This window comes from Excalfactoria chinensis, chromosome 2 (assembly GCF_039878825.1).
Source record: "Excalfactoria chinensis isolate bCotChi1 chromosome 2, bCotChi1.hap2, whole genome shotgun sequence".
Classification (NCBI taxonomy): Eukaryota; Metazoa; Chordata; class Aves; order Galliformes; family Phasianidae; genus Excalfactoria; species Excalfactoria chinensis.
The window spans coordinates 97,937,772-97,965,295 of record NC_092826.1 but is presented as its reverse complement, the minus strand read 5'-3'; the positions used below and the strand labels follow the sequence as shown (position 1 = coordinate 97,965,295).

General features: G+C 40.6%; 1 protein-coding gene across 1 annotated transcript in view; it reads right to left on the bottom strand.

The window, feature by feature from the left end:
* Positions 1–22,684: 22,684 nt before the first annotated feature.
* The window catches only part of EPDR1 (ependymin related 1), a 28,572-nt gene continuing 23,732 nt past the window's right edge, over positions 22,685–27,524 (bottom strand). The window contains exons 2-3 of the mRNA XM_072329907.1: positions 26,800–27,008; positions 22,685–23,362 (exon numbers count right to left, since the gene is read on the bottom strand). Coding sequence (XP_072186008.1) covers positions 23,172–23,362; positions 26,800–27,008 — 400 coding nt within the window. The 3' untranslated portion in view covers positions 22,685–23,171. The remainder of the gene's footprint in view (positions 23,363–26,799; positions 27,009–27,524) is intronic.

Below are 27,524 nucleotides of genomic sequence, written 5' to 3'. Positions count from 1 at the left end.
TCTCCTGCCCAAACTGCTGTATATGCAAATCACTACAGCCCCACAGTCAATAGCGTTTTAAAAATGCGTTAAATTTTTAAGTGACTTTTTCAGGGCTAGAGGCTACCAGATCCCTAGGATTTCAGGAAGGAAGGAAGGAAGGAAGGAAGGAAGGAAGGAAGGAAGGAAGGATGGAAGGACGGAAGGAAGGAAGGAAGGAAGGAAGGAAGGAAGGAAGGAAGGAAGGAAGGAAGGAAGGAAGGAAGGAAGGAAGGAAGGAAGGAAGGAAGGAAGGAAGGAAGGAAGGAAGGAAGGGGAAAGGAAGGGAAAGGAAAGGAAAGGAAAGGAAAGGAAAGGAAAGGAAAGGAAAGGAAAGGAAAGGAAAGGAAAGGAAAGGAAAGGAAAGGAAAGGAAAGGAAAGGAAAGGAAAGGAAAGGAAAGGAAAGGAAAGGAAAGGAAAGGAAAGGAAAGGAAAGGAAAAAGAAGAGAAAAGAAGAGAAAGGAAAAGAAAGGAAAAGAAAAGAAAAGAAAAGAAAAGAAAAGAAAAGAAAAGAAAAGAAAAGAAAAGAAAAGAAAAGAAAAGAAAAGAAAAGAAAAGAAAAGAAAAGAAAAGAAAAGAAAAGAAAAGAAAAGAAAAGAAAAGAAAAGGATGTTCTGAAATGTTGGACATCTGCATTCTATAACAGCAAAAATGCAACTTTAAAACTGCGCTCCTGTCTGCCCTAGCTCCAAATAATGATGCACAGATCTGTAGCAATAGGAGTTTCCCAACAGATTTCTGGGGATTCATTTAGATCAAGCTTAGTGGCAGTTTTGGCAGCAGATGCTCTGACATATTTGAATAGCTGATGAAATTGTCTACTGTGAAATGATTAGGCAGGCATCGAAACACACCTCTTCATCTTGCTTCATTCATTAGAAACACTTTGCAGAACCCAAACCCGAGCCCTCCCTGTTGTCCGATGTTGAGCTAACTGCTGATTGCCTTGCATGACAAACTTCTCCCCTCTTCCTAATGCAAAACTGCTGACTTGGCTCCTTTTCCCCCTTTTCATTCTTCAGTTTTAACCGAAGGCTGAGTGCGAGTCTTTCAGGGTCCCCAGCGCGTGCCATCACTGAGATTTCAGTATAGTACCACCCAGCCTGCATGCACAGTTTCTAATGTTGAATGTGACTCCTAGATCATTCTGAATTTTTATTGTTTTGTTACAGTAATTAACTTTTTTTTGTACTTCAGCTGTAATGCAATGAACATTTCAGGGTAAATTTTCTTCCTCAGTCTCCAGATCTCCACATTCCCTAACAAGTTCAGACCATTACAGACTTATGCCGGTGACAGACCTGGGCAATAACTGGGAGCGTGAAGTACTGTATACAATGAAAAACATATATATTACGAGGTGAAAATACAAATAATGTTTCAAAAATCTGTTTATTGAAAAACTTCTCTTTTAATCTACTGGAGAGGTAGAGGGGTTAGAACTGGCTACAGTCTAGCTTTGCCTTAGATAAGGGGCTGAGATGCAGGACCGACATAGAATCTCAGAACTGTGCAGGTGGGAAAAAATCTTCGGGATCATCACATGCAACAGTCTGATATGGAAAAGTGGGGCCTGTCCTTCTGCTGAGAGTTTTAGGTTGGAAATTTTGTGTAACAAACTTTGATAAATTCTGATTTTAATATTTTTTTCAAGTGCATATGGACTTATTAGGACCTTGGGATAATTCACTACTCAAACATGCAGTGTTCTATAAGCAGCTTTCATCAAATAAAACAGTTCTTATGCAGTGCTGATTCACTTTTTGCACAAATTGATTTTAGAAACCTCCAGAAGCATTCAAACATGCCCTGTATTACCCCATCAGAAACTTCAAAACACACTGAAATAGGCATTTAGTATTGCTGCGACATGACAGATGTCCTCATCTAGGCATGTTCCAGACTTGTCTGTGCAGAGACTGATCCTTGACAGTGCCTGCTTGCTTAACTATCAGCTACCTATCACCCATAGACTTCGGTGCTGGCTTTCCAGGAAGACAAAAGCACTCTCCACACCAAAGAAAATCTACAGTAATCAACACTGGGCGCATGGACAGAGGAATGCTGTCTGGGCAAAATACAAAAGGCAGCAATAAAACATCCTACTGCTGTGAAGCTTTCCCATCCAGCCTCATGGAAGCCAGCCTAAACCCAGAGAAGCCTGTCTGTGAAAGAGGTGGAAAATTTCACAGAGTGAGAAGATCTATGAGAGGAATTTGGGTTTGCCCTCTGGAGCAGTGCGATAGATGCTAGCAATGAACATGGCTGGAGGGGGGGGGGGGGGGAAGGGGAAATGCCCTTAAGATTCCACAGTGTTTCTGAGAAAATGATGCAGAGTTTGTTTGGTGCAAGCAGGGGTCATACGCTGCAAGCCTTCCTCCCTTCTATTGTCTCTGTAGCCCACGGGGCTGCACCATAACCTGTGGGGATTGATCTCTGAAAACAACATTTAGTCGTAACATCTTCTAGGAGGAAGTACCCAACTCCACACAGTCACCTCCTTGTCCTCCCTATGGGAACTGTTTGGTCCTCGTGTAGCATCTTCCTGGCCCCAAGGGCACAGCAAAGCCCGCCTCACCAGGCAAGTCCAGAAACAGCAGACTCCCACTGAGGCACCTTGCTTGCCCTAGCTTGCCTGATTGTGAGTTGCAAACAGGTAGGTAAGCTCACATACTTTAATATAAGGTGGCTTAAGCCACTCTCTTTTCATCTGGGAGCATTTTTTCTTAATGTTTGAATGGCTAGGGCTGGCAAAACAGCCTTAATGGATGATATTTGGCGCTTCATGTGTTTTCCATGCAAAGTGAGCCAATAAACCTAAGGAGGCTGAGGCTGGCCAAATCCTTCTCCTTGTTGTTTAGACTTGATGTGTGCCAAGGAAGCTCCATGAGTGGCTTTGCACAAAGGTGAGAAAGCAGCAGGGGGGAAAGGAAACCTTGGCTGCCCATTTCACCTCTCCTCAAATGGCTCCCATCATCGAGGAGAAAAGCTACACAGGAAACCTCTCCCTGTGTCTGCAGCCTGGCTAATGGGAAACCTATCTACTCCAGAGCAATGCGTGATGGTCTTGTATTTGGTTGCATTTTCTCTCCCACTCCCTCACCGCTGGTGATGAAAACTCCCAAATTTGTCCCCGCAGCAGAGTACCTGAGTGTATGGAAAAGGACAACTGTCTGCTGTGGAAAGGGCAGCAGATTGGCTGTGGTTACTGACCCTGTCTGCGGCCGAGGGCTCCACTGATGGAGGCGCTTCCGTCCAGCCCTCAGCGATGCTCCTGCCTTCCAGAGGTGGCTGGCAGATGTTGCTGATGTCTTTGGCTGCCCTGTGTGTCCCTCGTTCAGGCCCTGAAGAAAATTATCTTCTGCGCCAAGAGGCTTAAAAAAGAAAAAAAAAAAAAAAAGAAAAAAGAAAAAAAAAGAAGAAAAAGAAAAAAGAATTAGACTTACATTTAAAAAAAAGAGTTTGGAAAATATGTTGCTTAAAATCAACCCTCATTTAAAAATATTAGTTCAAGATGTTGTCACTTCCCGAGCCAGGAGACACTGGGAGCACAATGCAGGAAGCCCGCTCAGCCCCGGCCATCCCTTCAGACAGGGACAAGTTATTGCGGCGTGGGTGAGATAAAAAAGGCCTTGAGCACCCAGACAGAATTTTCCTTTGGCGGTTTGTTGTGTATGTGTAACCCTGTCTGTGCTTTGTGCTGGCCAGGGGATGGAAAAGAGGTTTGTGGTCCTTTTTTGTCTGCACCTCTGTGAGCTCACCTGATTTGGGCAAATTACAAGCGGTGCTGTACATCCAGTAGCATATTTGTCATGGTGAAGCCTCTTTCTGCCATGTCACCAGTGAAACATGATGGAGGAGAGCTGCCACAGAGCCCTTCACTGCATTGGTGTGCCCTCAGCTCAGGGCCGGGCAAGCTCAAAACCCAGCCCCTGCTATAACAGCAGCAGTGTAGTCCTGTTGCAGCAGCAGAGCAGTGTTGCAAAAGAGCTGAGCATGGCACCACATTAGAGGCTCCAGTTGTTTGAAAGCATGGCAAAAGATAGCCAGAAAAGTCAGTGGAGGAAGGCAGCAACATGTTGCAAAGACCAGATCAAACTGTAGGGATACTAGATAGAGATGCTAGCAAGAAGCTGATGACAGGTAATGCAAGAGAACTGTGAATCAAGCATGAGAGATAGATAGATAGATAGATAGATAGATAGATAGATAGATAGATAGATAGATGTAACTAAAACTCTGTAGTAAGCAAAAATACTACGCAGTATATGTGTTAAATTGAGCATGCTAAGAGCACTGAGACACAAGGACGCTCACTTGTTATTTGTTTTCACAAAATATATCTTCCAGCACAACAGTGCAATCACATTCATGATTTATTTTAGAAGGGAGAGAACAGAGGAGGAATAGGCTTTTTTTGTTTTTGTTTTGTTTTTTCTCTTCTTTTTTTCTTACCATTTCAGGACTAGATCCAAGTCTCTCTAAAGTCAGTGGGCATCTTTCCAGTGCTTTCATTAGGTTTCAGCACACATCCTGATTAGAGTAGAACAAACTGGTATTACTATACAGGCAGAGAAATCGTCTGTCACCTCTAATTAGCAGTATGTTTCAGTGGTAGAGAGGGACAGAACTCATGTTCAGGAATTGATATATTGCTTAATAGCACCCTTGCAACACTGAGAGGTACGTGCTTTTGGAAGACCCTACAAGTGAACATCCCAATGAGGGGGGAAATGTGACATGGCATTGGCAGAATGTAAGGCGCTGCTCCAAAAGAGCCCTTCTTTTTCCTTCTTCTCCTTTTCCTCATTTCCTTAGCCTGTCCAACCTTTCCTTTAGTCAAACCTTTATACTGCAGTGAGCCAATACTCAGCATATAGAATACAGACACCAAAGTGAATTCTTTGGTAACAAAGATTTAATTATTTTTTTTTTAATTTTTTTTTTTTTTTTTTTTAAGCATTTACTGCTTTTTTAGTGTCCTGTAAGTTAAAATATATGGTTTTGCAGTAAAAAGTAAAGGCTTACATAACACAGGTAAAGAAGTGCAGGTTCCATTCCCAGAACGTTTTCTTGCAGATATATTACCTGTTCATTACCTGTTCAGGCTCAACACAAAAACTCCACAAAGGAGCAATCTCCAGAAAGAGACACTGCCTTAGTGGTGGTCAGCCCTTAAATGGGATCTAGGAGAGGTGCAGTCAAGCTCCATTGAATCCAATGAATTACCTTCACCTGTGCTCCCACAGCTGACTCGTCGCTTGCCTCAGATGGTTAATCAGAGGTTCAGGCTGTGATCAACAGTTTCCCTTACAATTACCTTAAGAAATTCAAAATCTAATAAGAAGTTACACTTGTCTAAATTTCTAAGTAAAACATGTAGAATTATTTGTTCTTTATTCAGTCTGTATAAATGTAGTCTGAAAAGTCTAAAGACTATTCTAAAAACGTTTTACATGTAGAATAGCATAGCACTGAAGGTGGATCTACAAGATTCATCAAAGACTGTATTTCCTACTTACAGTGTTCTCAGCCAACATATTTTCTGGAACCAAATATCAGAATCAGAGCATCACAGAATCACAGGGGTTGGAAGGGACCTCTGGAGATCATCTAGTCAAACCACCTGTTAAATCAGGTTCCCCACAGTGGGTTGCATAGGAAAGCATCCATGTGGGTTTTGAATATCTCCACAGAAGGAGACTCCACAAGCTCTCTGGGCAGTCTGTTCCAGTGCTCTGTCACCCTCAAAGTAAAGAAGTTCTTCCTCTTGTTCAGATGGACTTCCATTTACTCATATTTGTGCCCATTGCCCCTTTTTCTGTCTCTGGGTACTGTTGAAAATAGCCTGGCTCATCCTCTTGACATTCGCCCATTAGGTGTTTATAAGCACTGATAAGAGATGCCCTTGGTCTTCTCCTCTCCAGGCTGAGCAGTTCCACATCTCTCAGCCTTTACTTGTGAAGCAGGTGCTCCAAGCTTTTCATCATCTCCCTCCAGTAGCTCCCTATCCTTCTTGCACTGGAGAAGCCCAGAATGGGCCACAGTACGCTAGAGAATTTCAGTTTCAAGTTAATTTGTTCAGAGGTGAACATTTAAGGAACTTCAGTCTTTGATATTGTCTTATTCAGTGATTATACACAAATTTAAGAAATTAAATTTTGAGAGCTGAGTAACATCTCCTTGCCTTCACTTAACATCTGAAAAAGCAGAAGTTGGCTGCGTACTAACCTTAATATATGCATCTATCTATACACAGTTGGTATTTCATTTTGCAAAGCGATCTAAACAAATGGGTTTTGGTAGAAAAGGAAAGAGTCAAACATCAGTTTTCTGACTGAAGCAAAAAACATTTTCATTTGAAGGAGTATCTGCTCCATATTTAAGTGAATAAAAAGCCAGGCAACAGAGTAAGCAGTTTTAATTTCATTTCTGGTAATCATGATAATAATCATAGAATCATAGAATTACTCAGGTTGGAAAAGACCTTGAAGATCATCAAGTCCAACCGCAGCCTAACCAGTAGCCTATCTCTTAAAAAACAACCACGAAACAACACCACAACAACAAACCTCTGCTAAATCATATCCCTGAGTACCACATCCAAACGGCTCTTAAACACATCCAGGGATGGCGATTCAACCACCTCCTTGGGGAGCCCATTCCAGTACCTAACCACCCTTTCTGTAAAGAAGTTCTTTCTAATATCCAACCTAAACTTGCCCTGGCGCAACTTGAGGCCATTTCCCCTCGTCCTGTCACATGTCACTAGTGAGAAGAGACCTGCCCCACTCTCACTGGGTACCCTAAAAAATCAGCTATATGACAAAAAAAAAAAAAAGGATGAATACAAAAGATCTGGGAAATGAATCACCACACAGCGTAAGATGCGTTTCACTATCCCATGGGAAAATTATAACAAATCTGGTTAAAATATGCCGTATGAGGCAATAACACTCACACTTCTGCAAAAAAAAACAAAAAACAAAAAACAAACAAACAAAAAAAAAACAACAAAAAAAGGAAAATATGAAGGAAAAAAGAAAAAAAAAAAAAAAAAAAAAAGAGGCCTATATCTGGGAATTTGGGGCACCCAGTGTGCTTTGAGAATAAATGGAAAACAGAAGTAAGACTCGTGATCCAAGGCAGATTTCAACAAATCGACTTGTTTTGCAGCTAGATGAAAGAATTCATTTTTAGTAATTAAGGTTGTAAACAGGCATTCATTTATTTCTTTTCCTTGTAGAGATATGAAATGAGTCAAGAGGTTGTCAATCAAAATGCCTACTTGCTCACACAGGTTCTCTCTAAGAGAAAGAAATGTATAATTTTGTGCTTCAGATATCTCTTCAAGTTATATATGTGTATTTCCTGATTTAAAGCAAAAAGAATTTCTAATCAATTACGCACTTCTTTACCTGTGTCTGCTTTGCCCTCATAGGGCACATCTGTGCTGTGCATCTCTCTTCAAAATAGGAAAAAATTCCATTCAACGTTTCTTCCTAAATTGAAAACACAGGCAAACATGGTCATAAAAGGTTAAGCATAATTTCTAACTCTACAAATTAATTTAAGACACAGATAGCAAAGTGATATGGTTTCTTAGTGCTTACTATGAATGTAAAACTGGTAAGTAATGAGTCTAAGATGCTGTGAACTTGAAGGTTATTAAGGGCTAGGAATTCAGTCGGAATTTAGATGTTCGAAATGGGGGTATAACACAGGCAAAAACTGAGCTAGCTCTGAAGAAATAAGGGTCGGGAGTAAGACTTGCTGAGTTTATGCCAGATAAATGTTCGTTTGAACAAGTCATTCCACGAAATCTATTGCACGTATGCCAGCAGCCAGCAGCTTTCACAAAGGCACAGCATCACAGTGGGAAATTTTCCTGCTTGCCCCATGCAGTCTGGTGCCAATAACTGAGCATGAGCAAATACACCACGTTTCAGATTTCCAGTTCAGATGGAGAGGTGCCATGCCAGGTGCCACAAAACAAAATGAAATAAAAGGTGTCTACATAGGGACGTAAAGCTTACTTTGAAGCTACTTGGAGGGAGGTCCTCAGGTTAGCCCTTGGCCTTGAATTTGGAAGTGTCCATTCCCAGTCTTTTGCTTGTGGTTAGGGCTTTTTTTGTTTGAATTATTAATACCTCTGAGTAGAAGAGTCAGATTATTAGCAATGTATCCCACAGGAAGCTACCTCATGAAGGAGGGGTGCACAGATAGCAATACATGCACTACACCTTGGAAGGTCAAGCATCGACTCTTCTGTTTGTGCTGTGGTGTTCCAGATTCACAGAGCTGAGAACTCTTAGGTTTGAGCACCTAATGAGACACTCTGGCTCTGTGAGTGAAGTTGATGGGCACCATCAAAAAAGTTGCTGAGCACAAGTAAAGAAAATCAGCTTTGAGCAGAGGGTCAGCTCACACAGCTTCCAGGCCTTGACCTTGTGTGAAGCACGGGATGGCAGAAGGCAGAAGCTTGCTCCACTTTCTTTTTCACTAGAGCCATAGCTTTAATCAAAGTGAGTGCCACCTCTGCATGTGCTTGTTAGGGGATGCTAAGCTCCTGCAGCCTCCTGCCAAGAGTTCATTAATTACAAGAACAGCGGTGCTGCCTGCGCGCTGTGCCAGCATGCGGCCTGCAGACCTTTGATGGAGTGTTTATGCAACTGCAGACAGCTCTGGCGTCTGCTGTGCCTCACAGGGTGACAAGGAAATGACAGTCAATTCTGGGGCATGCCCGTCTACCGCTCCTGCGAAAACGTCCTGCTTTCATCATGCCACAGAGGAGCCAATATCAGCGCTCAGCGTCATGAGCTCACCAATGTCACGTTCCATGTCTCCCAGGGTAGCTGTGCAGACAGAGCAGCAATGTTTAGGGGACGGGCATTTTGTCTCAGGAGGAGCTGACCACTGCTTAGGTCAGTGAAATATTGAGATAAAACACTGCAGGCTGCATAGCAGGGGAACTATTTAATCTGGCCATCAGAACTCTCCTGGGTCTCTAGCCCAGAAGAGTAGGCTGCCTGGATCTCAAAGAGAACAGAAGGACAAGAGTCAGCTGCTCCCTCGCTGCCCATTGATGTGATTTCCCTGGGTGCTTGGGACTGACACTGGTTTGCGCCATGCAAGGACCTGGCACGCAGTTTTTTGGGCCTCTTGATGGCTGTGAGTCATTCACATTCCGACTGGAAAATAAACTCATTTTAAGGCAGTTTAAACATGTAAAATTGTGGCTTAGTTTCTTGACTGCTAGCACCAAACTCAGCCAAGGCAGCTATCTGTAATTTTAGAATGCCTTGAGAAGATTTATAGATCTCATGAAAACACTCTTTTCCATCTCCCTGGTGATTTTGCCTTGCACTTGCTTTTTAACTTAAGTCCATCTTTAGATCCAGTGGAAACAACACCAAAGCTAAACACAGAATGAGAATGAGCTCACACCACCTGCAAAGACTTGTAGCCTGGAGATGCCGTGTTTAACTTATGAAGACCCCTACCAGTGCAGTGGGAGTTCAACTGAAAAACTTTCTGTACTAAATGTATTTTAAGGGTGTATACAGTGATACAAACCACCACATTCGTTGATATCCTTGCCAGGATTCATTACAAAGGAACATGGAAATAAAAATGAGTTTCATGAGCAGATGTCGAACTTATTTTAGATGTAAGACTCAAACAGAGCTTCATGTTAAAAGGAAAATGGAATAATAAGATTGGATAAACTATGTGATGATTATAACAGCGGAGGAAACTTCTAAACATGGCGTTAAAACCATTGGGTATAAGAGCACTAATCTTATCAACAGCTCTTATGTAAATGACCACAGTAATAATGATTAGTGCTTTCACACTTGCAGCTACATGTGCTATCCTTACATACGCTGTACATAAATATAACATGTGTCCATTGCCTACATATTTCCATAATATTCTTCTAAGGTTGGGGGGTGAGGTGGTCACAACCGTCCTCTGCAAAAAGTTCAAGAAGTTTGGTACCACAGAATGAGTAGTTTACAATCAGCTTGTGAGTAAGGTAGCAAACCACCTCACCCTTTTTCTGTCGTCAAAAAATGGAAGCAATGGGATGGAGTAACAGGCAAAGCAAAGTGTGTGAAAGAGCTTGGAGCAGGGACCAGCCGTGAGATGGGTACAGAAGGAAGGGCTTTGGACAGGAAAAGATAAGCTTAAACTTCAACAGGTGGTAGCTGAGCTCTGCAGATAATTGGAAATGAAATAGTAGAAAAAGTGTGAGCCAACAAGCCTGCGCTCTTCTGAGAACTGCATAAATTTAGGACACTGGATTTTCTTCTTAATGTTTTCTAGAGCTTCAGAAAGATATTTTACAAGGAAAAAAAGCAAAAGCTACAATGAACACTGAATTAGGGAACCCAGGTCATTGCCATTTGGGACTTGAAACCAAAGATTTTTGATATCATCTTTCATGACACATCTTCACACTCATCTGCAGATTACAGAGCTCTGCAGGCTCCTGCTACTGAATGTTGTAATTTCAATCTCATGTTGTCTACTGGAATGTTGTACTTGCCAGGAAAACACGTGGCTCAGTGTCTGATAGGATGCTGGATAGTTTATTCCTGTTACCTGATGCGATTCAACGGGCAAGACAATTCTTTCACTTATTCAATGAAATACAAGAATAGACTCCCTGGATTCATTTTCCAAGACCTGGTATGAAAGATATTGAGAAGTCAAAAATAGATTGTCCATTGCTCCATGTTTGCACAAACTCATATACAGTTTAGGGTTGCTTTTTTTTTCCTAGAAAAACTGGATGATGTGTTAGTTCCAGTGCTATTCACAGAGGTCTATATTAGAAGTATAATACCCTCACGACTGCTGAAAAAGAGCTATATTCTTGAAAGCATTTTGAAAATTACTTTTTGCAGCCCCCAAAACATTAGCCAAGGATGTTGTTGCTCCAGCAAACTGATGATGGAATCATGTCTTAATAAAATTGTATTTGTTTACAATTTTTTCTTGCTCTCATGATAAGTCAAACAATGATGGGATTGTGTTGCCTGAAAAACCAACAGATTTTCAGTTCCAAAAACACATCCAAGGCCATATATCAGAAAGGTTTCACATTGCAATAGGACTTTATTTTTCTGAATCCGTTTCTGAATTCCATTTTCTACAGAGCTATTCAGCACACTCCACAGCCTTTTAAGGCTTTTAGGTACCCAGAAAAAGCTCTTCCATTTCTTCTTGAAAAGCCTTAGCGGTCATGCATTTCCTGTGGATGGGGATATGAGTGTCACTCTTTTAACAAGTATCTTGTAATTTATGTTTATTGCTTCAAATGCTGAGTGGCAGAAAGGAGGTGACACAACCTGTTGACTTCACAAGTACTTTATAAGCACTCGTTTGCTAGTATGAAAATATTAGCTGCTAACTCAGATGGATACTGTAAGAGCTGCAATATCGTTTAACCCACACAACAATACACCCAGCAGATGTTAATGGGAATTAAAACAATGTGCATGCGTTGCCTGGAGCAGGCTGATGCAATCCTCAGTTCAGCTGGCAAAAGAAACTATCACAGGAAGTCTGGCAAAGTAAAGTCACAGTACTACAGAAAGTGGCAAATCCCCTACATTTTGTGGAGAGCCAGGTGCTACTGAGACAGCGCATACATTTCTGGCTCATTCGTGTGTCTCTTGTGACAAGGAATTAACTGCACACTTAGTATCCACAACGGTTGCTCAGGCATGTGTTCCCATTGAGTTTCTTCCAGTATCTTGAATTATGGACTGTTTATTTTCCTGGTGAATGTCCTTCACCCAAGCACTGCAGAGAAAGTACGTGCCGACCTGTAAACATCATTCCTTCATAGGAAATACTTTATTTTGACCCCAGTTCCTTACTGAAACTCACCATATAGAATAACCCAAACAATGGGACTGCCTGAAGCCAAAAGAAGGTATATCAGCTGAACCCAAACTCTTTCAAGTCAGGGACAGACTACGTGGGTCAGCCCACAAGCAATACATTATTTCGGAAAATATGCAACTGATATTGGGAAGAAAGAAACAACAACAACAAAAAAAAAGGCAACAACTATAAAATATTAGTTTTTGCCAAAAACAGGAAGGCAAATTACTGACCAATGCACAAAGAATGCTCTCTCTTAAAAGCTTGAAGACTGTGATTTTCTCATTTTTTTGGGGGGAGTAGGGGTAAGGAAGTTTTCACACACGTGTTTTTATTTTGGCACTAAAGAAAACATTCATAGCTTATAATTATTTTCTCTAATGTTTCTAAGTTGTTTTCTTTTTATTTTAGCCTTTGAGGAGAAAGGATTTGACCAACGTCATATATCCCTCAGGACGTGAAAATCCAAGATCTGTGGCAGCATGAATACAGGTCAGGTGGTCACAATTTCCCAAAGAATGAGAATAAGAAGAATGAGGACCAGCACTGATAAAAAGCAAAAGAAGAACAAGATCCCGTGCTGTATTTTCGAAAGTACTACACATAGCAATGATAATGATAGTTCCTGTCTGAAACAAGGTTTTCTCTGGTGTGCTGATTGGCCAGTCCTGCCCAAAAACTGCTCACATGCATACATGATCCCATGGCAAAGCACCTTAAAGGACAGCTATCCTGGGAGAGAAACCCACTAAGCATGGCAAAAGCAAGTTTAATGTCAAAAAACGTGATGGCCACTTTTTCACCTTCTTCTTAGGTAAGAAAGTTTCATATGAAATGGAAATTGAATTCTCTTCCTGTACCTACAATAATATTGTTTCTTCTGGAAAGCTACCGACTGTTGTGTTCCAGGGATGAACAAGGATCTCCCTGCTCCAGACAAAGAAATGTGGATTAAATAAAGACTCAGCTTTTAATCACTAGTGTAGAAGTGGACTAATCCCTTTCTTTCTTGAACTCCTTTTGAAAGAGTAGTTTAACAGCAGTATATTTCAGGTTATCTGTGGCATGGAAAGACTAACAAACAAATACTAGATAAGGCCCAGTTACTAATTGCTACATGGAGTGATCCAGTTGACATGCTTCACCATCCATAAATATGTCCTCTGCAAATCTGCCTTGGAGGAAAGCTGTCAGCTCTCACATACAAAGTTACCACAGTTTCTTTTCCCTCAGGTTGTGGCCATGGCAATGCTGCAGACAATAGATTGCCCCATTAGTCATCCCTTCTCTGTGCCAGACCTATCATTCACAAGATCATGAAGCAAGAAGGACTAGGAACATGATTTGGCTGAAAACAAATCCTTTTCTAGGGTGGGGATTATTTCAGCAAACGAAGCCTGGAGGAAAGTGAAAGTGTAACCAGAGCCATAGGTGGGGATGGATGGTACCAACAGCCTACAGCGGAAATAATATAGGGCTTCTAAAGGGAGTAAATGAAGGCTACACCAGCGTGGCTGAGAGGCCAGTAATTTTCTAACCTAGAACATTTGTATCCATGCCAAAGCTCAGTGAGGTAAAGTACAACCCTTCCAAACTGTAAAAATAACGCATTGCTGCTATCACTGTGACATCATCTTTTCCTACAGGAACCAATCTGTTCAACTCCTCTATTAAACACACCGTTCAGTTGTGCTTATATGGGATACAACACGCATGTTAACCATGCGGTAAAACTTTCATAGTTCATTAGTGCCTTTAACATAGCCTACCTCATTTTGTGCGAAGATGTTCAGATCTTATATAAAGTCCTGGAAAATCTCTTACTTCTTTAGAATTTAGTACTTTTACTACTGAAAGAGTAAGTAAGGTACTACTTTTGTCATTTTGTATATTTTTGCTGGAATTCTTATGTGCACTCTATAAATAAGGGTATTTATGCCATATGACTATATACATGTATCTGGTTGTGATGATGTTAAAGGTGAAAGAATGAGTTTTGGTTTTTCTTCATTAATTTTTGCAGACATACAGAGCTTGTGTGAGTTCCTTGTTTTTCTTCACCAAGCAACATTTGTTACTACACTGTTACAACAAGATCTTCTTGGGAAGAAGTACAAAATTGTTCCATATTATTTACCATATTTTTCCTTGCACTTAAAAAACTATTTTCCTCCTTTGATCTTAATTTCTGACATCTTTATGAAAACTGATCATAGCCCTTTCAGTCTTTGTCTTGCTCACCATCTTTCCTTCCTTTATAGGCACTCCACATTGCAAATAACTGTTCAGTGTTTGCCTTCATGCTGGACTGAATTTATCCTTGAACTTCAGTAGAGAGAAATGTCTGTAGTGCTGCAGGTGAATTCTCCCTAGTACTTTTGTCAGAGAGAGAAAGTATGGAAACCACACAAATATACCTCAAGATGCAGTTTTATCTGTTTCATGAATGCCATGAAAACCACAGTATGTTGCAGACAGCAAACGTATCTTTTAGAGAAGGCATATCTTGAATACTGGTTTTCTGCAATCTACAATGAAAATACATGACCATGAACATCACTGTTTCATATACTTGAGGATGCCATGAATGAAGGGTGGAGTCTGATGTGGGCTAATGCTTTCTCCCATCAGTAGCCTGCTGGAGACCAGTTCTATGTAGCTGTAATGGGCAGATCCAGACCTCCATTGATTATGTAATCGGTGGATAGACTGAATGAACAGATGGTGAATATAAAACTGGTGTTATCAATTTAAGCACTATAAAAATTGATGTTCTCTTTAAAGGAGGCTGGCACTAACTGATCTTCCATTTTGGAAGTTAAATTTCAGACAGTGCAATATCAGCACAGAAGCTAAAAAGACTACAGGAGATAAAAAGCTGGGAGTCAGTGTGATGCAGTCAAAGGTGCTGATGGAAGTGGGAATTAAAGTTTACTTTCCAGGAATATGAATAAAGGTTGCTTGGCAGATATTTCATGAAGGGAAGGCTGTAGATAGTGCTGATGTGAGTAATTAATTGGATGGCAGGTTGGTCATCTGACTGCAAAGACAACTGCCTCTATTTGCATCCCATCCACCTGTAACATGGCTGCAAAGAACTGAAGATTTTGCTCGTCATGCATCCACCTGAAAGAAGCTGGCAATTTTGGTGTGATTAATTTACTGATGAGAGTATCACTAATCAGTTTGCAAAATTTGTTCAGTTAGTGCAGAAAGCTTCCAGACTATTTCTATCTCAGAATTTTGATGTGAACTCTGTGTGAAGAATGGGTCTAAGCATGGATCTGATGATCAGTAAACAGCACGAGGCTAGAGATTAATTCCCCTGCCATGCGTGCCCCCTATTCAGAGAGCTTTCAGGGAAAAGATGATCTTCAAGTGGCAAGGATTTCAGATGACATGGAATTTGTAAGTTAAAACCTCTGCTTTGAGTTATGCTTGAAAATAAACCAGTACTCAATGCACTTTAAGGCTATGGTTTCCTCTTTGCAAAAGGCTCTAGAAGGCAAATGAATGTTGAAACAACACATCCTGAAGTAATTAGCCACAGAAGTACTGATTGAATTCCCGTACTGTGCTGTATCTAGCAACATTCCAGACGGGAAGTAACAAATTCCTACTAATCGCAAGTATTGCCACATCAAAAAAGAAAGGTCATGTCTTTTAGCCAACACAGATGGAAATTTTTTGGAAATGCAGGTGTTACTTGGCTTTATTCTTTCTTTAACAATCCCTTGGCTTTCCTTCCTTCCTTCCTTCCTTCCTTCCTTCCTTCCTTCCTTCCTTCCTTCCTTCCTTCCTTCCTTCCTTCCTTCCTTCCTTCCTTCCTTCCTTCCTTCCTTCCTTCCTTCCTTCCTTCCTTCCTTCCTTCCTTCCTTCCTTCCTTCCTTCCTTCCTTCCTTCCTTCCTTCCTTCCTTCCTTCCTTCCTTCCTTCCTTCCTTCCTTCCTTCCTTCCTTCCTTCCTTCCTTCCTTCCTTCCTTCCTTCCTTCCTTCCTTCCTTTCCTTCCTCTCCTTCCTCTCCTTCCTCTCCTTCCTCTCCTTCCTTCCTCTCCTTCCTTCCTCTCCTTCTTTCACAGAATCACAGAATTTTTCAGGTTGGAAAAGACCTAGAAGATCATCTAGTCCAACCATTACCAATACTTCCCAGCTAAACCATATTCCTCAACGCAACATCCAAACGTTTCTTGAACACTCCCATGGTCGGTGACTCTACTACCTCCCTGGGCAGTGCATTCCAATGCCTGACTACCCTTTCTGAGAAGAAATACTTCCTAATGTCCAGCCTGAACCTCCCCTGTCGCAGCTTGAAACCATTCCCTCTAGTTCTATCACTGTCTACACGAGAGAAGAGGCCGACCCCCAGCTCACCACAACCTCCCTTCAGGAAGTTATAGAGAGCTATAAGGTCTCCCCTGAGCCTCCTCTTCTCCAGGCTGAACAATCCCAGTTCCCTCAGCCGCTCCTCATAAGGCCTGTGCTCCAGACCCCTCACCAGCTTCGTAGCCCTCAAGAAACTATGGCCATCAATGACCAAATTTTGGTTTTATGACTCATCCCAAATATTTTCCTTTGAAATCCTATCGCACAACAGGGTGCTTCAATGTGATGGCCTTTAGCATGAAATGAGTGCTGTTTACAGCACTTGAGTGCAACACTTCTGCACACACCCTTGGGCTCAGGTGGCCCAAAGTTCATTGTAGCACTTGAAGCACCTGATCAAACACACACCACATATGTCTTCCTCTTCTAAAGCCCTTTGACAGCCATGTTTCAAGCAGCTGCTGTAGAAATAAAGAAGGAAGCTTTAAAAATGTATTGTGTTTGGCCACCCTTGTCTGGTGTTTTTGGCTGGCCTGGACACAACTTGCTGTGGAGACATTATCCAACATTTCCTCCTGCTCTTAAAAAAGACTCTCCAGAGAGGGCAATTTCATTAGTGAGCAACACTTTTGACATCATACACACATAGTATTAGCACCGACCTTTGAAGTGCAACTGTGCTTTGTTTCCTGTGGCTTAGTTTTGTGATTGCCTGTTTCGCAATTGTAGCTTCAGTGCCTTGTGTGATGGGAAAGGCAGCAGGTGCAGGAGAACTTGTCCTGCCTTGTTTCAATCTGGACTTCTCCCTCTGTTTATTTCTCGTAATGTTTCCCAAAGGAGCCATCTGTCCTTTTTATCCACATCTGTAAGAGTGAAACTGTTGGAAAAAAACAATCCTAAGGGCAATACCATTTTGGCAGCATGAGCTAGCACAAGGTGGAAATTAAATGGAAGGGAGTTAGGTGCTTTTAATGTCCAAATTCAGCAGCTCAGTTAAGAAACTTTTCTTGGAAAGAAAAGAACAGGGTCATACAGGATGATCGTTAATTTCCACTGGCTAGATATGATTTCATGTTCAGTCTACCCACTTCAGCTGCAAATGTTTGGTACATCCTTGAAGTGATCCCAAAAGGTCAAAATCATATTGGTGTGGATCTCACCCAAAGCCTCCTTACTTCTTTGGGGCACCCAAAAACCTTGTACTGGTTGCCACAGGGGCATTAGGCATTGAGTAAAGAAATGACCACATTAGCAAACCCCATGGGTTCTCTGCCAGGCTGTTTGTGTCTTTCAGGAATTTTCATTGCCTAACAAGTAATGCTGATGGTTTTTAACTTTTACATTTGGAATTGGTTTCCTTTCTCATTTCTATAAGCCCATAAAACAGGCTACAAAGAGACAGGCAATGACTCTTCTGTGTCTTTTCTTTTTCTCCTTCTCCCTCATCTTTTCTTTGGGGTATTTTGACCCATTTCTGGGATACCAGTTTGTTAGGATACTTTAATTTAACCTATTTTTATTTTTTATTTTTATTTTTAATTGCTGCTTTTCTCCCTTTCTCACTAAGAGAGAAGATGGTCCTTACACTGTCCTCAATGGTATTTTCATTCAAAGATGTCTCTGCAGGCAGAAAACGGGGGAAAAATATCATCAGTTTTGGCAAGATTTGCCCCATGACAGGGACACTGACTGTTGCTTATCGCCTGTTTGTTGTTCAAGCAAGCCCATTCAACAACAACAACAAAACAAACAATGAAACAAACAAAAAAAAAACACACAAAAAGCCCAGCACAGATCCTCTGCTGGCATAAAACATTATTTGTTTTGGTAATTTGCCCAATGCTGAGTTTACAGACGAGTAAACAAACTCCATCACTTTGAGAGGACAAGGTATGTAGCAAGAAGTAATATCTTTCATTGGGTTGGTTGGTGTGGCTGGAAAAAGCAAGCAAACACTAAGCTAGAGCCTATCTTCAAGCTCACAGCAGAAGAAGCATCTTCCAAAGCTGAATGCCAGTTGGGACTATTTATTCAATGTTCAGTTCAGGTTTTTCATTAATGGTTTGAGCAAGTATTCTTAATGTCACGTGTTACTGATACAAATTCATGATTTACTCATCTGAGAAAGTCCACCTGTATCCCAGAGAACTGATCAGCAAAGAAACGTTCATTTTATCCAGTGGGATTAAAATTCAGCTGGGTAAAAATTGTTATGTCAGTTAGAAAGATAACATTGTTACTGATCTCCTTCGTTTATGGCGCTTGGAGGCCTGTATCTACCAGAGTCTAGGATGCGTGATAACAACATGAATCTAAAAGATATTACAAAATTTGTACTTCATTTCATTTCGGTATCTCTTCACCTCCTGTCATTTGCAAAGCTAAGCAGCATCTGAAGGCAGAAAGTAAAACTCTGGCTACACATGGAGCCCTACAAAGGTCCTGTGGCAGGCACAGCATCATCATCTTTTCTTGTGTGCAGAGCCATGTGTGCTTCACTTTGAGATCTAAGAAATTACTGAATATTTCTAGCTTGTTCTGTTCAGAATGAAGGTGTTTTTCCATCAAAATTTTCTTCGACTGTAATCCATCCAACCAGTTTTGAAAGCACCTGCTTTCCTCTATATTCTCCGTTTTCCATTTGGAAAGTAGTTCTAAAGCTGAAAAACTTACACTTCTTTATAGATACTGTTTTTGTTCTACTATAAGTCTTTGGATCTTTTTGTACTCTATTTCTTTAACTCACAAGTCACTTTTGTTGCCAGTAACTGTTTTATAACACCTCTGTAGAAGTGCATTTGGAAGGAAGTTTTTGTTTTTCTGACCCTCTTTGAATCAGCTGCTCCAGAGGGAGCTACAGTCACATGTACTACACATACAGGTTTCTCTTCATATAGCAAGAGATACTGCTTTCATAAAGCAGATGCAGTGCATAACAAAACTCCTCCACCTCCCTAGGAGAGCTGTGGGGTCTTTGCTGAATTGAAGCATCTACAGACTCTCCAGCCTCAGATGGTCAATGGCACCATAGTGCTTGCTAGTCACTTGGGATGTAAACAGATTCTCTGCTGTCACCCATCATGACCTCCGGTATTTTCATCACCTGTGCTCTTACCAGGGCATGCTGCTACCAGCACCAATAACGTCTATTGCTACACAAGTCTGGTCTGATAGGCACTGAGTAGGGGATACTGCAGTAATAAGCAAGGGCTGCTAGCTGGTACTAGGAGGGAGATTAAAAACCCCACAAACAAGGCACCCTGTGACAAATGGCCTCATTAGGTTATCAGAAGCATTTCTCAAATAAAGATAATAACCAGGCAGAACAACCACACCTATAATTAGTGTTGAAACAGAGAAGGGAGGCAGGGCTTCACACACACCTTTGCACACCCTCAGCCCAGTGAGCAGGAGTAATAACCCTGTGAGACCCCCACTTGTCCTGGGAAGTGTGGGGGCAAAGAGGGGATAGTGCGTAGAAGGCTGAGGAGTGTTGTCCAGTGAGAGACAGAGGCCGTAAGAGAGTGTATGCTTTCTCCACTGAAAATGATCTAGAGTCTCTGGGCTGGTCTGAAAGATAATTTTAGGGCTCTGTGTGAAACACAACCCTCCTTTCAGTGTGACACTGATGCTGGCCGCTCAGCTGTTGCTGTTTCAGGAACATGAGAGCTGAGGCCTCTCATCTGCCTGGTTTTCAGGGTGCTGGCAACTGGTGATGAGCTAAGACAGCTCTCACCATTGGTCACTCAGTGTTGTTCAGAGTGCCTTGTTTACATTTTGTTATGGCTCACTTTGGCTATGGATTCTCAAAAGAGCCTGCTGGCATGCCCCACTAAATGGCAGCATTTTCACAGAGTGTGGCGTGGCTCAAGGCAGCAAAATCTGGCCATAATACTAGAGTTAAGAAAACTGTTAAAATAGGAGCTGCACCAAATGCCCAGATCTCCTCCTCAAACTCAAACTAAACCTGTTTTGAGGTTCAGGAATGTTTGGTTAACTTTAAATACAGTAATGTTGTGTTTCTACACATCCTGCTTTCAGCTAAGCTTCCAAGCAGAAATACAAAAATATGGCAGGCAGGCAGCTCTATATTTGCACTATTTCTGGCCCAGCTGAAACCAGGAAGCATTGGAAATCTCACAAGAACAGCTTTGCCTGATGGGCTATCCAGCTCTGAGGTTCTCATACTGTTGCTGAGTTGAGTATAATGTATCTCATATAATCTCACATTATTATCTCTCTCATTATTAATTTTCCACCAGGATAATCTTGATAAACAATTTCCCCAGACTACTGGACATATGAAAGCCTCATTTTTACTTTACTGTGGCAGGAGAGTATATGCCTACTTTAACATCGTTTTATGTTCATTCCTACTGAGTCACTGGTGTAGTCACATAAAGACAAAATGTCTCTTGTGGTACACGATAACAAACTGCAACAAATGACAGCAAACCAGGCCCTAGGACACAGTGCTTCATATCTGGCTAATTTAAAAGAAGTAATCCTAAACTCTGTTATCTGACATTTCTTTGATAACTCTCTTCAATGAATTTGCAATGGGTAAGGACAAAGGCAACCGTATTGTTTTAAAGGGATATGCTTAGCCATACAAAATTGCCCTGGATGCCATTGCAAGGCTTTTAAAGCATGTCTGTGTAACAGACTTCAATTCATGTTTAAGGGAGTATTTAATATTATTGCTAGAAATTATATCATTGTCAGCAAAATGTAATAAAAGCAATGATTACTCAGCTATCTGCTCTACCACAACAAAGTAAACCCAAACAATACAGTACCGCTGCTTCATGTTTGCAAGCCAGATTTATTGTATTTTCCAGACTCCAGCAAGAAACACATATTAAGAAATACAAATTAATCACTGCCCTAATGAAAACAATATGCAGTTAGCATTTAGGTTGTCACATAAAAAAGGTAAGTACAGACTAAATTCGTCCTAAATTCAAGGATTTTTTTATTTATTTTTTTTTCAGTGAAATGGTCATATCTGAGAGAAAAAAATTAATGAATTATCTACATTTTAGTGTATATGCTTTTGTTAGACATAAGGCTACATAAAATTCCATTCTGACCACAACTGTGAAAAGAAAACAACCACTGAACCGCTTGCCTGTGTACTAAAAGCTATGAGCGTATGAAGCAATGCAAGCCTGGCCAGCATCTCTCTTCCAGATAGTGGAAGCCTTTGGTTTTGGTCATGATATGATACTATTGGCCAGTAAATTACGCATCCTATTTATGTAAGACTTCCTATCACTGTCAAATTCGATCATTTCTCTTCACTAAAAGGTACCCTAGAAAAGCAAACTGTCTGTGGTTGGGGAAGAGTCCAACAGCCACTAAGGAAGCGACAGAACCTGACAGCTTTGCCAAAACCACACCAAACCTCCCAGTATCGCTGTTTTCAGCCAGACGAATAAACTGCTACCTGATACGTGTAATATGACAGGACCTGGCTTTAAATTTATTTGCAAATAATAAATAAAATGTCGAAGAATAAGCTAACTAATTTCATTTGGTAAAAGCTTGAAACCCTATCACCATTCCGCAGCTTTGAGGGCCTGATGGTACATGCAGATTTGGTTTATTTATTTTTTTTTTTAAGCAAAATATGTGCATTTCTTGCACTTTTTCAGCTATTTATTTCCCTTATCAAAGCTTTTTCTTCTGCCCACCAGAAAAAGATGCGAAGATGACAAGGTCTGAAGTGCTAACTAAACAACAAAGATGGCAGGCATCAATGGAGTAAGTGCAAAAGAAAGCAAGATTGTCATTTTTGTTTATATCTCAGTGCCTTCCACCCTGACCATGTACGAGGCACCTAAAACCTCCCTTTCCCTCTGATTCCTCCTCCCATCTTCCCATACCTGTCACGCAACTTGGTCTTTCACAATACCTAGATTGCCAGGCACTGATTCCTGATTTAACATAATTATATATCAAGAACAGGTTTTTATTCCACATCTACCTGGAAGTATATTGGTGTTTCCATACTTTTTGATGAAAGACTTCCGAAGATAGTTACAAAACATTAAAGCCTTTTAGAGTGCAGCACCTCTTCATCTCTTTGGATAAAACTAGTATTGCCTTGAAATGAGAGTGCTAAAGTAAAATATGACCAAAAAAAACCCCAAAACAAACAAACAAAAAAGGTCTAATTGCACCCTGTTAGAATATTTCATTCAAAGTATGGCAAATGCATGAAAACTCTGGCTTACTTTTTTGAGGTGTCCCTCTCTCCCCTTGCTTTCATGCCCTTTCCCCAAGAAACAGAGAAGATTTTGCATGTTGGTGAGCACTACATGAATAGAACCACTCCTGTTTCTTTGCAAAAGGAACAAAAGTCAGCTCAAACATTAGACTACTGCCTTTCTGAAGGGCAGTAAGAAAAAAGCAAAAGCAAAGCAAAACAAAACCAAGTGAATGAATTTCCATGCTTTTAATGCACATTGTCTTACATGGAATATTTTTTGGTCAGGGATGATGAGGTCTTGCCCAGGACATTTCCACTCAAGTCTCCAGAAGTAACAATAACATAATCTAGCTTTTCCTACATTATATTACCATTATTGCAGTCTGCTTATGCTTTGTCTTCTTGAAAAAATAAATAACGAAATCTTTGCAAAAGGAAAATCAGCCACAGCTTAAATAAATAATATCTATAAATATTATCTTAGTGGTAACTATATAGTACTTCAACTGCATCACTGAACAGATTAATGCGATGAAAGAGATCTTTTGTGTTGCATACTTTACTCGGTTAAATGTTTATGTTCTCTTTCAAGAGAAAACTTACAATTCCCAAAAGAGTAACAATAAGCTTGAAAAATCAGGTTAGACGTCAGCAGTTGACTATTAATAACTATTCTCCTGGCTAATATTTGTTTGCCCGGGGCAGCCAATGTCCATAATCAGCATTCATCTTTCATCCTCCTTGGTTGGGCTGTCTGGCAGGTGCTGGGTGGGGTGAACACCGAGGGGTCGGCAATACCAAGCTTTAGATCAAAAAAGCGAGTGGAGGTTGTCACACTGTAGTTCTTCGTATAGGTTTCCTGCACTGGGTAACAGTCCTTGACTGTGTAAACGCCAACCCAAGATTCCACTGAAACAAAGCAGAAATTTGACTACTTTAGATGACAAGCATGAAGGAATGTGTTACACTAACAGCACAGCGGCCACCCCTCTTGCAAAACCTATAGGCTGGGACTACCCATACTTATTTATGGGGCCCTATCTTTTTGATAACCTTAATGATGAATTAAGAAGTACTTTAGTAGAAGATGTGGTGAATTTTGGAAAATCTAATGGCATTTGTAGTGGAATAGGTTTTGTTATCCTACAGGGCAATAGTAGCTAGTTAGGTGTAGGTTCCTATGCAGTCTGCTTACCATGGCAGCATTCCCTATTAGAAGATGCAAGACAACACCAAGAAGAGCCACAGATTGGTACTGATTTAGAAACCATGGCAATCTTAATCCTGAACATTTCAGTGTCAAGCACATTTTGAACTGTGATACAATCATGGCATTGGTATGTTGCCTCTCAAGTGCACCTCTTCTGAAAGAATTTCGCTACCTACTTAGTTCCAAATTTAGTTTGTTTTGCAAAGATCTGTTTTCTTCCCATCATTCATGCTACTGTCATGTCAGCACTTTACCCTGCAATGCTCGGGGAGTTGTCTTCTCAGAAGGTGAATGTCTTCAACTTGGCTAGTGTAGGGACTTATCACCTTACACTCTGGCCTTAACAAGTTGAAAGGTATGACTACCGAAAACTTGTCCATTTCATATTGTTGGACCTCAACACAGTCTTAGGCAGTAGTGAACTGCACAACTGTATGAAGCATCCCTTTCTGTCCCTTCCCGTGCATATTTCTGCACTGACCTACACAACTAATTGCTTGTCTTCTGCTGTGATGGGGACTTTAGACCAGAACTGACATCCCTAATGTCTAAAATGTTAACCACCATTCTTATATTGATGACACGCACATCTTTAATTTAAATTAATATGACCTTGCTTCACTTTTTCTGCATCTTACTGTCTCAAGCACAGGTTTTTCTCCAAAGAAGTGGAATATTCCAGATACAATTCCTCTTTCTTCTAGCTCTTAACTCAGTCCATCTGTTTACCAATATCTCTTCATAATATCACTATCATGATCACTTCTATTTTCTGTAATTCCACATAAACATTCCCACTTGGTCACTCATTACTTCTAGACTATATTTAATGCTGATCTCTTCCACATATGTGATGCAGCAAGTCTGTCATTCTTCTTTAACTTCAGCTTAATTCCATGACATGCTTATCTCAAGAGTCATTCTGTCACTCTCTTCTACCCCCCATCCTCTGTTATCACCTCTACTTCTATTTCAGATATTAGTACAATCAAAGCAGTTTCTGTCGAACACCATTCACTTTTAAAAACCTTAATTGTAAATTTATTTAATTAATGCACCCCTTCTGTGATCTCTCTTTAATCCTTCCATCATACACCACTCGATCCGATTACTTCACGTGCTTCAGATCTCTTCATAGCAGAAAGCCACGAGGTTACAACGTGCCTCCTCTGAGTACCATCTGTATAAAATCTTTTCCAGTCTTAATGAGGCTTTTTTTCTCTCACTCGGCAGCAACCAAACACTTATTTTCTGTTCCTCCAGTATTGTTTCATATGCTGTACCACAACAGCATTATTGGAAACAGAAGAGCACCGAGACGAAATGCACGTACAGTAACTAAAAAAAAAGGGTGGCAAACCAAGCAGTATTTGAACACACCTCTCCAGGACATTGTAATATACCAAGAATGTCTTAATTTGAGTGAGTCTGCTTTTTAGTATCCAGAAATGGAAGATTCTTTTCCTCAGCAAGAAATTTTGAATGAGAAAATAAAGCAACATATAATGCTACCAAGGTATTCTGCATCACCACTGAAACCTTCACAATTTCAACAGCATTGTACTTTCTGGAATCCATCCAGTATTATCTGAAAGGTGAGCGAGTAGACAAACTTAAGACGTTATTTCTTCAGAACGATCATACAGAAAAGCACTGGAAATTTGAAATACTACAGGATAAAAATCACACATCATTAACTGAAGGTATCAGGATACTAAGTTCCATAAAAGCTCACAAAATACTGGATCTGAAAAACAAAATTCTTGGAGTGAGTGATAACTTGTCACTTGTAGAATACCAGAAGATACACAGACATAGTTACAGAGGTCTAATGATCTTACCCTTCATTTTATTTCTACTTCTATTCAAAAATATATATATTTTTCCTCTGGCTCAATGCTCAGATTCCTCATCAGCCCATATATTTTGGTGGCTATAACCTTAAGTATTGCAGTAGGTGAATAATGCCATAAATTTCATGGGGTTTTAAAATTACTTTTATAGTTGTCTGGGTCATCGCTAAACCACAGACAAAATCGAAGCCAGTGTGCTAATAAACTGCTTTGTATCCAAAAACTAACATACTGTACCTTGGAAAATTTTGCTTTCTTTATGATGCAGGTGTTTAATTGCCAAAATGCAGAACTAAGCCTTGGGAGCAGACATTTCTTACTCGTGTTGTGGATAACAATACTTAGGTGTGTACTAACAATATCCACTGCTGCCCAGCCATGTGTTCTATGACATTTGATACTAGTGCGTAGATACACATTGACAACTGCTTTGTTTCTACTATATCTTTAAACAAAGACATGCTAGTTTGTGCTCTCAATGATGAAGTCTGCTACAAAAGTGATGCCTCCCATTTTATTATGTTGGCCCACAATGTCAGAAGCAGATGTTGGTGGTATGACAGTAGAGACTGAACCCTCTCACCAATATTTCGTCATGTTTTGTTGTTGTGTGTAAATGAATTCCTCCATGTGGAAAAAATGGCACCCATTGACATTTACTGGCACTTGCTGACAGTTTATGAAGAACAAACAATGGATGCCAGCACAGCGAGGTGGTGGTGCATTTCAAGCAATGGCAACAGCAACAGTGGGTCACCTCCTTTGGTGCAGATTTTCACATGCATGGCATGCAGGCTCTTGTTCACCGAAAATGCATAGCTAATGGTGGTGACTACGCTGAAAAACAACTGTCTTGTAGATGAGAGTTTGCTTTATCAAATAGTATTGTGCTCTTTGTGTCTGTTGTAGTTGTCATGGAAATAAATAGGAGGCACTACTTTCCGAGTGACCTACATATATTACTGTTATTCTATAGATGAATTTTGCATCCAGGCTGCTGGATTCAGGCATAAAATGATGCTGTTCTATGCCAAAATCCGAATGATACAGAATAAAATACAAATAAATCCCTCAGGCATATTTGATCCTGCTGAGATACAAAATATTTTCTTAATAAAATGTACTGATAATAAAACAATATGCTGTACAGGGGAGATATTTATTGTGTCTTCCTGCAGACTTTATGGAAACATGGAAGGCTGAGGTGAAACGTGAACAATTTTATTTTCCCCCAGGTAACAGATGATCATTATTATAAAGATTAAACAAAAGCATGCACGTACATTTCCTGGCTGGTTTTCTGTCAGACCATTCCTGTACCATAATTTGATCCCCAGGTCCCCCGATGTAGTACTGATCTTCGAATGTTGAATTGGCGGGGATATCGTATGGATCCCATGGCTCAGTCAGAGCAATCTTCGAGCAGAGCTTTGTAACTTGCTCAATCTGGAACATCACTGCATCTTTATAGAGCAGTATATACTCAAAGAATCTGAAACAAACAAAAACAACAATTAACGTCGACAGCCTTCTGTACTAAACGAGGAGCACCGTCAATTAACTAAACTCGCCCTTGATTTCTCAGTCCAAGACCATTTTCACTTGCTTTTAACTCTGCCAAACTTTGAGAAAGACTAACCAGTTCGGCTGAAACTTCCCATGCTTAAAGTTTGTCTCGGCCGACTCTTTCCAAAATAAATAAATCAGGCTGAACTGGCTCAGCCATTTCTGAGAACAACAGAACAACTCTTCTGAGAACAACCAAGAGAAAAAAAAAACATGTTGTTATTACTAGTTTTGTTTTGTTTTTTTTAATAACTTTCATTAAAACGCTTCTAGTGCCTCCACGTTTTGGAGAAAAAACCGGAGAGTTGGCAGGAGAGAAGTTTTCATAAAAAGTTGCCCATACTTGGCTAAGTTATAAACCTCCTGAAAAACCTGTTTGCATAGACTGAATAGATTCAGCTTCTTGTGAATGTAGCAGAGCCTTTCTTTGAGCTGATTAGAC